The following is a 12,092-nucleotide window of genomic DNA, read 5'->3' as shown; positions in this document are numbered from 1 at the left end:
AACAGGTACAAGCCACATGGAGTAGGTGAAAATGAAATGAGGATTCAAGATGTGAATCCGTTTTTCAACCTAAAATACACTCATTCCCGAGGCAATATGTGGCTCCTGAACTATTCTTAGGTCAGCACAAAACGCCAGGTGAACAGTCACAACTTAAATGAATGAAATAAGTAAGAACAGAAATAAAGGGTGCTAAAATATCACCTAAATACAAGGAAAGAATTACTGGAAACATGAAAACCAGCTATTCAAATCTTTCCCTAGAAATGAGCCTTATTTAAAGTTGAGGAATCGTTTTTAAATGATCACCAATGAACCCACTATTCATTCAAAACATGCACACAGCTAGCAGACAAATTACTAAGACATTGATTTTGATGCTACAGGTCTGTATTGGTCAAGTTTTGGTGGGGGGAGGGGGGAGAAGTGGGTAAAATTTAGCCTTTAAGAATACTGAGTCATAAAACTGAAAGGAACACGGAGCACTAAATACTTAATTTGAATTTTTAAAAACATGGTGGATCTAATTATGTTTCATCTTTAGTTTTATTCAAACCTCCTGAGTTGTTTGAACACTAAAAAGAACTGAGGAGAAGATGACCCCCAGGTGCCTTCATCATGAAATTTTAGGTAAGACACATCTTTGAAAGTCACAGCTTGCCTGTTTGCAAATGTGCTCCCTCTCAACAATTTGTTGGGACACATGACAATCTTTTTCACATAATTGCATGCCCGGGGCACTTTTATCTATTACATTTCTTTATACATAGACATGGCTGCATCCTGTGGCCATTAGAAGAAAGTAACCATAGTCTCTTAATGCTAAATGATGTGAACTTCATGTAAATTCTCTGAACATCCCAGTGGGACCTTCAGATAGACAAGCCACATGACAGCACCATGTTACAAGTGGAAAAGTTCAGAATCAGAAATAATAAAGCTTAATCTAACTGACCTGAAGGCATCAGGTAATGTATAGGGGAAAAATAAAATAAAGACAATCAAAATGCCTTTTTGGTTTGTGTAGCTAAAACTAGCCACTTACCTAAATTTTTTACTTTTTACCGAACATAACATGTTAGGCCACTAACTTTCAAACGTCTACAGTAAGAAATACATTCTACATCAGAGCCAGTGCATATAAGCGTACATAATTAAAACAAATTTTCAGGAAACAAAACCCACCCTTACTAAATATTATGCACTCTGATATTTTCTATTATATTCTTCTCTATTTTATTCCTTAAGAAAAAAAAAAAAAAACATGTTCCAGACTCACTAAGCGATTTCATGATCCTCTAATCAATTTTTTTTTCTTTTTACCCAGTTACTCAAAACAGGAAAACTGAGAGGGCAAAAATATTAAGTAACATCTGTCGATTTGAAATAATACTTGTATAAAGTCATCTCTTCCTCCCTGGTTACCCAGAGGCAGAATTCAAAGCAAAGAGTAAGGATGTTATAGGAAATAAACTACAAAGGAAAAATCATTCTAAAACTAAGTTTCCACATTGAAACTCCTGTGTATGAGTTCTTAACGTTATTATTAAAGTTCCATGTCATTTTTTTCATTATTCTAAATATATCTGAATACCATCTAATGCAAAAAGTTTAAGATGGGGCATATTATAGTAATATTATTTGCCACTGGGATGATGAACAATTTTGAATTAAATGTGGTCCTCTCTTTATTTGACCAGGCTCACTTTGTAATTATTAGCAAGGCAGTAAATAATCCACTGAGGAGTAGTCTCATTAGTGCCCATTGAAATTCAGTAGGATTAATTTGCAATAAAAGAACTGAAAATTAAACGGAAAAGAATATAGTTTCTGGAGTCCACCATAAGGTTATGAAATTCACATCATACCAAGTGCCTTTCTTCACATCAAGGGGTTGAAAAGGTTGTGTGAATAAGACTTAATCGTTATATTTTGTTCTAACACATCAAAAAAAAAAAGTGAGCAGAATAAATTCTTTTTCTTTCCATTTTAACCCTGAATTAAAACAAGTAAAATTAATTTAAAATATGCCAACTTTCTAAAGTTTTGTTCATTCTTTGTCTTTTAAGTAATAACTCAGTCTGAACCCGTTTGGCTGTGGGATGCTCTAAAGTCCCTCGAGGAAGCCAAAGGATAAGAGGTACTTTCAGATACCCCAAGAGTGCGCCCTTCCGTATCCTCTGGGGCCAACCTGCACCTTCCTCCTGTTTCTTCTGCTATGAATATCTCTGGAAATAGAACACTGAATGGAAAACGGTCCAAAGCTTACAATGCAGACGGATCCAGGTAAGGGCAGGAGGCAAGTCCAGGCACCTGTCTGCAGACTGGCTGTGCCTAACACAGCACCCAGCCACGTGGGCACCCTGAGGCCTCCCAGACCCACCCCAGAGTACAGCTGGCCATTGGGTGCCTAGGGCACAGGTGTTCATCAGAATCACCCACCTAAGCCCTCCCCAGGTCCATCTGGAAGAAAATGCAGAAACTGTCAAAGGGGTAATAGGAGAATAGAGGGGAGGAAAGTATAATCCTTGGGGGTGGGGGATGTAAGGACACAAAATAAAATACTGGCCACTTAAGTCACAAATGTATTTCTGTATTTCCTGGGCTACTAACACTTCTACAGCGACTCAAAGGTGCGCAACCAAGCTGACCCCGCACACCACTCCCGGGTAATGGTCTGCAGGGTAGGCCAGAAATGTAACTTAGCTGGCCGGAGAGTTATTTCAAAACCCTCTTCAATACGGCGCATGTTTTAAACTCACAAGACACCTATAAATTTTCGGCTGTCAGAACTCATATGCCAGCAATCTGCTCCAACACGGACCCAGCCAGATAACTCAGAAATCAGAAACTTGTTAAGACTCATTCAATTCCTCTACTGCTCTTTTGAGGAGCACAATTCAATCCTAAAGCCTCGAACTTGGGATGGAGAGGAAGGGGGGAAAGTAGGTGCTAACACCCCTTGCTAAAACAAACAAAATCATCGTCATCGTAATAATAGCGTGCATATTTCCAATCAGAAATTCGAGATGAAAGAAAATTTTGTGAGCACATCAAAACAATTTCAAATAATAATAATAATAATAATAATAATAATAATAATAAAAAACAACTCTCAGCTCCGCTAACCCTACACACCTTCAGCCTTAAATACCAAAGCGGGACATTCACTAGGGACTTCCGAGCTTTGTGTTTATCTGCTTTGGGGTGTTCCCCCCCCCCAACAAACAACCTCCGCTTTGTATGATCTTTCCAAATGAGTTAGGAAGCCCACGGGTTTTCGGATCTGCCTCTTACGCAGATGGCAGGGGGGTGGAGAATAGAATTTTCTTTAAGCTGCCAGGCAAGAGAACTTGGCTCTCGAAAGCAAGATCCACAAACACTTAGCCACCCCCCACCTCCGACCCCAAGCCCCGGCCGGGCCGCGAGTGCCGTGGCTCCTATGGCCGGCTGCCGGGTGCCCAGCCAGCCCCGCGGCCTACAGCCTCCCGCGAGCTCCCGACCGCGCGGCCCCCTCGCTCCCTCCTGCCCGCCGGGCGCGCAGCTGCCACCCCGACAAGGCGCGGCGCACGGCGCGGGTACCTGTAGAACGCAGGCGGGCCGGCCTCGTGCACCGCATAGCCGCTCGGTTCGTTCTCCAGGTAATAGGGCACCTGCTGGCCGTGGGGGTGCAGGAAGGGCGAGAGCTGAGGCGGCGGGTGCAGCAGCACCAGCGGATTCGGAGACACGCTGTTAAGCGGCGGGAAGCCCCCCAAGCCGTTGGTGCCGAACGCCGCCGCCTCAGACCCCGGGCCGTAGGCGAGGCTGGACTGGCCGTAGACGGGCGCGGAGGTGGCGGGCGCGGCGTTGAAGTCGTACGCGCCACCCTCGGGATAGTTGTACACGGCAGGCTTGCTGCTGTCCACGTATACCTCGCCCAGGGGCCGCTCCAGGGGGATCTTGAGCTGCGGGCGGTTCAGGGTCTCCAGCTCGGTCCCTTGGATTTGATGCAGCAGGGCCATTCCGGAGGCTTTGGTGTGGAGGGTCATGGTCATGGTCAGTGGCCGCGGGCAAAGCGCGCACCGTCTCCCCGCGCGGCAGAAAACTCAGCAGCCGACCGGCCACCTGGAAGAAGAGCACAGCCCACGGTTAGAGGCGGCGCAGCGCATGTCCCGCCACGAAGCGAGTTCTGGCCCTGCCCCGGGAGCCGGCCCGTCCCGTGGAGCCGGGCGGCCAGACGCGATCAAGCGCAGCCCGGTGCGAGTGCGCTCAGCCAACTCTGGGCTCCGAGTCTCCAACTTTAAGTACCGATCTCCCGCGCTCATATGCATTACAAAGGTACTGGAAGCCCGCCAGGGGCTGTTGCCTTGCACTGACATTGGTTTAAACATCACTCCAGGCGCAACTCGTTTTGGAGCCATCCCAAAAAGCAGCTTCCCTGAACTTTACTTTACTCGTCGCTGCTGGATGGAGGCTAAATTTCACTGCAGGAGGGCGGGGGTGCAGAGGGATCTCCTAAAGGTGGCCCGGGGAAGACGAGGTTTAAAACAAACTCGCAAGACTAATGCAGGGGCCGGCTTTCTCGACTGTGCTGCCTTATGTGCCCCATGCCAGACTCCTATCTATCTCTGTTTGTCTCTCTTTCTGTTCGATTTACTCTCCTAGTTGGCTGGAAATAATGTAGTGTGTACATAGAATGACCCTGGGGAGGGCCACTCTGTAACTGAGATATGGCAGATAGAATGGGGTGTGCAGTTGCATGTGCAGCCAGCCACAGACAGCTATATTTAGCAGCTGCAGGGACTGAGAGGAGACATCTGGGGAGAAGGGGGGGGGCGGAGATTCAAGGTGTACCCATAGGAAGAGCTGCACTTTGCAAGCAGAAGAATGGTGCCAGACCTCAGTTTCCTCATCTGCAAAATTCTAACCACGACCTTCCGAGATGCTCCCAGCCTGACTCCTATGTTTGTGTTGGACCACAGTACTGTACTTGCTCCCATCATGAATTCTCATGTGAATGATGATTCACAAAAACCTTTGGTTAGGCGTACATGGGTGTTCGTGTCTTCCACAGGTTATGCAACCGAAACTTCAGAAAGCTTAATATGAAATGTGACCTTTTCATACAAAATGTAACCTCGGTTCATTAACCAAATCTTTGACCACTATGTTACACTGTTGATCTAACCAACAAATTTTGAAATGCAATGCTACATTTCTGGTTTTTTATTCCTGCAATTCGATCTTCCCCATTCACTTCGCTAGGATATGCAGAATCAAATATTCAGATGAAAATTGAATAGAAAAAAGTTTTGAACTGAATTAAAATCTAAGTGTACACACACTAACAATATATGTATATATGACACATAGAACATATGGTAAATATATTGTGCACCAACAATCCCGGAGAGTTTATACTTTTTAATAAACTTCCTTTGCCCTAGCCTAACAGACTCTGATACAACTATCTGATAAGACCATTAATGCTTTGCTTTAATTGCTATCCCAAACACCCAACAGAGTACCTAACAAAATGTTCATGGCACAAATGTCACAGTTGCTGTTACTAACTGTAATTTTTTTTAATTTTTTTATACTGATAAGTATACATTTTATCTAGTTCTTACAAGAACAAACAGAACATTTTTGGACACTATGCAGATGTAGTTGGTTTAATATGAAGACAAAATTGAGCTTAGCATCAATAACCATAGACTGTAAGCAAAGAAAGGGTTAAAAACACATTAGGTGAATCACAGATATTTCTCTTTATGGCCAGCAACCATTACTTTCCAAAGCAATTTTTTTACAGATGATTTCGTTTCCATAAATCACACTTTCAATTTTCAAATGTCTTTTTTAAACACATGCAAAAGCACTTCATAGGGCTCTTAAAAATCTGCACCCACCAAATTACACATAAATTACACAAAGAATCCTACAAGTCCCGGAAGAAAAAGGAGATGCACACATAAACCCATTGAAAACAGCAAATCCTCATCTCCCTGCTAGGATACAGACACTGGCCAGAAAGGTAAGTTGCTTTCTCAAAATGCTAAAGCTACAAAGAGAGAAATCAAAACAATCCTACCCTGCTGGATCAAGAGCGTCTTTCCAGAAATGTTCCATGGGCTTGTAGAAGTCAAGGGCTGAGGCAGTGAGAAGGAAGGAAGGAATGTGCTCGCATGTACGTGTAGCTCCGTGTGTGAGCGAGGCAGAGCGTGTGTGGATGTGTTTGTGTGTGGAATGGCAGGGATTCGGGAAGCAGCCAGTAGGCAGGGCACTTGGCAGCCCCTCCCGGCAAACACAGCAGCTGGGCTGCTGCACAGAGCTGGATGAATGGCAGTGGGGAGTGAGGAGAAGCTTGCTGTCTGCTCAGGGAGCGCAGAGTGGCACAGCTAGAGGCAGCGTTATTGGGGAGAAACAAAACCCCAGCCCCATTTGTTCCTTATCCTGGGAGCCTGGAAAGCACCCCATGCTTTCTGTTGCCACCCTAAGCAAGAGGGAAAACAGGCTTGCTGTAAATCATAGGCTTATGGCTAAAATAGAATGCCAGTCAAAAGTGTATGGATATCAAGTTTACAAAATGTGACATGGGCGGTTTTTCCTGAAGAATATAATTTAACAATAAAAGCCTTCTGGAATACACTTGGATCAAATGCCTTGCTGGCCCCAGCCCCCCCCCCCCCCCCCCCCAGTCTCTGAACAGACACACTATTGCCGTGCCTCCGATTGCACCAGGAAACCAGACTTTGGAATAAATGTTTTGGCATTCTAGGGATGTGTTTCCAGCTGAAATGTAATACTCCTCCACCTCGTTAACCAAACCCACAAACCTTTCCACGAATAGCTCAGTTGACTGCTTTCTGTAAACATACAGAAAAAATATATTATTAAAAGCCTGGGGTATGAAGATAAGACAAAGGTGGGTACCTCTGTTTTAAACAGATTTTAGGCCTTCTAGTTGTACTGGCATTGATCACGGGGGGGATGTCTCATTACACAGTGGTGCCCTGGATGGGTCCACCTGGTCCTCAACTTTTCCCCCGACCATGGTACTAACACACAGTAATAAGGTGCTCCCTTTTTGCCTTCACCCAAGGTCCCAGGACACATGACACCCAGTGGAACCTTGGTTGCCAGACGTTAGTCATGGCCTTGGGTATTAAATGACTCTAATCACAGTGCCAGGAGTGGCCAGTCTCTGGCCCTGGGACCCTATGCAGTTACCAAGATATTACCAGTGGCTCTCCAGAGCAGTACAGAGAAAGAAGTAAAAAGTTATATAAAAGAGAGTTACAAACATTTTAATGTTGTCATATTGCAAATACACATTCCATGCTTTAAAAGACCCCAAACATGGCAATATTGGAGCAGAGAAGCACTCCCTCCACAATCGGCTATAAAGACAAATATTGAAAAGACAGTTACCCTTTGTAGGTGACAGTGGTGAATCCTAACTCCTCCTTAGGTCAACAGTGGCCACCCAGGCACTAGGCCAGTCGAAAAACGTGGATGTGCAGGAAGGAAGAAGGGAAGGAAGGAGAGGGGAAAAAGAAGAAAGAAGGAAAAACGAAGGAAGCTCTGCAAATAATCTTCATAGACTTTGATTATTCTGAGACCAGCAGTCTAGGTTAGTCCACTAAAGGCAGTTTTCTTGAATGCTTTCTCTCCAGCATTCTCTTCCCTCTTCCTGGTCAGAGTCATCTTCCAGGCTTGGGGATGGGGCGGGGAGAGGTACTGCACCTTGCCAGTTTTCTTTTAGTGCTTCTGGCAAATAACCTCACCCTGCAGCCCTCTCCCAGCTCTCCCCTCACCTCTCTCCACGGGGTCAGAGGGCACGTGCTCCCCCCACTGCCACGACTGCGGGCACTGGCAGGTGAAGAAGGGTCCAGTCTCTCTCTAGCTCCACTGCTGAGCGTACCTCCGGACCCACTTTTCCAGCGTCTCCTGGGCATTTCTGGCTGGCTCAAAATATGAGTCATCATTCTCTCTCCCACAAACATGACGTTCCTCTCAACTCTGGGCTATGAACAGCATCACTGTCCCTCCAGTCGCAGTCGCCGGACGACCGTCCCTCAGTCTTCTGTGCCGGCTGTCTCTCCCTCCCTCACCTTCCACATTGCGGAGCATTCTAGATGGGCCGCTCTCCCTGTCCCTCCACTGTTTCCATCAGGCTTCTTCAGCCCTCATTACCTGACTTGTTGTAAGAGCGTCCTAGGGACCTGTCTGCCTCTTCCTTCCCCCTGCTTCTTAAATCCTGTTGCCTTTTAGCTCCTGGGCTCTTATTGCTTCAGGATCCATCTTCTGATGACCTGGCTCTACCCTTTCCCCAGATCATAGCTCCCCAAGGGGTTCAGGCCTTCCTCCTGCCTCATGTATCTCCTCTGACCTGTAGCCTTGCACTGCAGACAAAGGAAACCCCGGGGCTCCCAGCACTTGAAGCTTTCCTGATGCTATTCTCTCTGCCTACAACCCCTGCTTTGCTGGCTTGTCGGGGGCAAGCATACTCTTTTCCAGGTCCAGCCCAAGTGCCACCACATCCATAATGTCTTCCTTTATTCCTTTTTTAAAAGGAATTTCCTCTCCACTGAATGACAATGGTATTCTCATGCATTTATCACATTCTTCCTTGAATGAGTTATTAATATAGTTTTTAATCCCCTTGTCCTCCTCAAAAGCTCCTTGAGAACAAGCCCTGCATAGAGTTCCTGGGAACTCTCTGAGTGCCTAGCACTGTGCTTGGTCATATCAGGTCATCAAATATTGGCTAGTTTATAATCCAGATAGAAGAATAAAATTGTATCCCATCTATCTAATAACTATCTCTAAAAGCTAATTTCCATGTCACATTCTACCATTTTCAAAAGTGTTTTTGCTAGAAGATTATCTTTGTATCCTCATACTGACTGAGGCCATAAAGTCAAAATTCAAATTCATACAATCTTGAAGATTAAGCCTGCAATTCTTGGCAGCATGACTCACAAGAGAGCTCTGAATTTTTAGTTCGTAACCAGACAATACTATGACCAAACATAGTTTCTTCTCTAGCTCCATTAAAAGCTTTTTACATTTACAAAAACATTATTCCTCTAACAGAAACATGAAAGGAAATCAATTTGGAATTATTTCCAAAACAGCTTATGGTACGAGAGATGGTTCCTTCACTCCAAAACATGAAGGTCTAGCTGTGTCTAAACTGAGCATTACTTTGAATAAAAATTCTCTGTTTGGGGGGAGCCTGGGGGGCTCAGTCAGTTAAGCATCCAACTCTTGATTTCAGCTCTGGTCATGATCTCAGGGTCGTGAGATCGAGCCCCACATCGGGTTCCAGGCTGGGTGTGGAGCCTCCTCAGGAGTCTCTCTCCCTCTCCCTCTGCCCCTCCCCCTCCACTCCTGCGCGCACCCAAGAGCATTCTCTCTCTAAAAACAATAAAATAAAACGCTCTGTTTGGGAGCTTATCTTTGTGCATTTATTTGACACCATCCATCTTCCTCCAAAGTAAAGGAAAAATGAAGAATGTCCTTTTCAGTTTCACTCATGTTAAAAATAATTCAGCCTATTTGTTTGAAGGGTTTTTGATTAGCTCCTGGACTTTTTTCAACTGACCTTTGATTTTTGTTTTAGGAGGAGAAATTTATATGCAGTGAAATGCACACATCTTAACATGTACAGCTGGCAAGTTTAGATAAATGGGTATGCCCTTGTAACAACTATCTCAGTGAGGTGACAGAGTATTTCTGTCACTCCAGAAAGTTTCCTCCATGCCCCACCCTAGTCAACCCCTAACCCCTATAGGCAACCACTGTCCTCATTTCTGTCACCATAGATTTATTTTGCCTCCTGGCCCAGGATGTGGACAAACTGGAGCATGTATACCCCATTTCCAACCAGTGACACAACCAGTCAAGTGCTGGGTATGCAGGTTTGCCAAGGCACCAAAGCACAGAGCTAACCTTTGCTCAGTGAGAATCTTTTCCCTGGGGTCAGCTCCTTCAAGACCAGAGAATTGTACTAACACTGTATCCGTGGACCTTTCTAAGTATAACAGGCTTTACATGATCAAATGTTACATAAGCCCGCAAAGATACAAGGTAATAGAAGCCAAGTGGAATCAGTATTCATTAACATGTTCTTAAACAGCCTTTTCTTCCCACTGCCACTCCAAGAAAAAATTTTTTTAAATAAAATAACTTAAAAGCCAAGAATCAAACCCCAAGATCCTTAGTCTCACAAACTCTGGGATTCAGATGCCATTTCCTGGCTTCCTACCCAGGAGTTGATAGAGATAGTTTGAATTTTGGGTTGTCGGGCAGAATGGCGACTCTGTACTGTGAATCAGTGAGCAATTCAGATTTAATTCACCAGCTCAACAGAATTGAGTAACTTTCATCTTACATTTTCTTGAAAAAATTTTTAAAATATTTTAGAATCTTTTCATATAATTTACTTATACTGCATGTGGCAAAGACACTTTAGAAAGTACTTTCACTGTAAGTGCCATGAATGATAAAAGAATTCCAATTATTCCAATTATTATTACACTGTGTCCCTCTTCCTCCCTTTATCTATTATGTACTTGAGAAATCTCATTGTCAGCTTAGGGTATTCTCTGAGGAGAGCAATATCCAGACTGGGCCTAAATTCACATTGGTTCAAATAGTCCTATCTTATGTTGAGGAGGGCCTGTGCGCAGGCACACACACATACACACACACCCCTAGTAATCAACCAAGAATCTTGTCCATTATCAGAACCAGCCTTAGCCAAATGGTAAAAAAAAAAAAAAAAAAAAAAGGAGATTTGTTCATGTTGAGCCTTTTCAGGTCTTTCTTCCTATTTTGTTACCGTAATCATCTGGGTAATTGGTTCCGCCCCCCTCCCCCTAAGCACCCAGGACCTCTATGGTAGCCAGTGTTTCTCACTTTTCCCAACCCCCTCAACTATAAACACACTGTCTCAAGGAAGGGACGTACTTACGAGAGTGCCAGGGAATGACTCATTTATTCAATTGGCTCAAAAACATATATGGATAATACAATGCTATATCAAATATATCTCAATTTAAAAAATGTTGATTACTTATTATTTACCAGGACCATTTCTAAGTGTTGGGCACTATCTTAGTCAACTCAAGCTTCCATAACAAACTACCATAGGTTAGCTGGCTTAAAAACAAACATTTATTTTCTTATAGTTCCAGAAACCGGAAGTCTGAGAGGAGGGTGCCAGCCTGGTCACCTCTAGTGAGGGCTCACTTCCTGACTTTCAGATGGCTGCCTTCTCCCTGTGTCCTCACAGAGCAGATGGAGTGCTCTCTTCTTCTTGTAAGACCACAGTCCTATTGGATTAGGACTCTATGCATATGACTTCATTTAACCTTATTACCTCCCAAAGATCCTATTTCTAGGGGCGCCTGGGTGGCTCGGTCGTTAAGCGTCTGCCTTTGGCTCAGGGCGTGACCCCAGAGTCCTGGGATCGAGCCCCACGTCAGGCTCCTCCACTGGAAGCCTGCTTCTTCCTCTCCCACTCCCCCTGCCTGTGTTCCCTCTCTCGCTGGCTGTCTCTCTCTCCATCAAATAAATAAATAAAATCTTCAAAAAAAAAAACATCCTATTTCCAGACACAGTCACCTTGGAGGTTAGGGCTTCATCATATGAATTTTGGAGAGACACAATTCTGTCCACAGCAGCCACCCAAATGTAAGCCAAATAAATACCTCTGCCCTCACAGAACTTACCTCTAGGGGTTTAGTGTTTAGTCCTATCTAATGATCCTTCCGACTCTGCCACTTCCAAGAGCATCTCTGCCTCTGCGCTCAAGTATTGATATTCCTCCAGATTCAGTCCCTAGGCCCTCCTGTCTCCTCTGTACTTCTTCCCCTGGATGATCTCAACCACTCCCAGGCTTTTAAGTTTCCTTTGTACATTGAAGACTTAAAAATAAATATCTCCACCCAAGATCTCTTTGCTGACTAGGAGAGTCACATTTCCAGATACCTGTTAGACATTTTTACTTGCATGTTCATTCATTCAGTAAATATTTATTGAGCACCCACTATGGACTCGCCAACTGAGGTTCAACTTGTCCAAAATTAACTTATCTTTTC

General features: G+C 44.5%; 1 protein-coding gene across 1 annotated transcript in view; it reads right to left on the bottom strand.

Annotated features, from left to right (window-relative positions):
- The window catches only part of ESR1 (estrogen receptor 1), a 263,070-nt gene extending 256,505 nt beyond the window's left edge, over nucleotides 1-6,565 (bottom strand). Inside the window, exons 1-2 of the mRNA XM_040627968.1 lie at nucleotides 6,074-6,565; nucleotides 3,583-4,104 (exon numbers count right to left, since the gene is read on the bottom strand). Coding sequence (XP_040483902.1) covers nucleotides 3,583-4,034 — 452 coding nt within the window. The 5' untranslated portion in view covers nucleotides 4,035-4,104; nucleotides 6,074-6,565. The remainder of the gene's footprint in view (nucleotides 1-3,582; nucleotides 4,105-6,073) is intronic.
- Between the last annotated feature and the right edge of the window lie 5,527 nt (nucleotides 6,566-12,092).

The sequence above is a fragment of the Ursus maritimus genome, unplaced genomic scaffold (assembly GCF_017311325.1).
Source record: "Ursus maritimus isolate PB19 unplaced genomic scaffold, ASM1731132v1 scaffold_13, whole genome shotgun sequence".
In the NCBI taxonomy this organism is placed as follows: Eukaryota; Metazoa; Chordata; class Mammalia; order Carnivora; family Ursidae; genus Ursus; species Ursus maritimus.
This window is presented reverse-complemented; position numbering and strand designations above follow the sequence as displayed.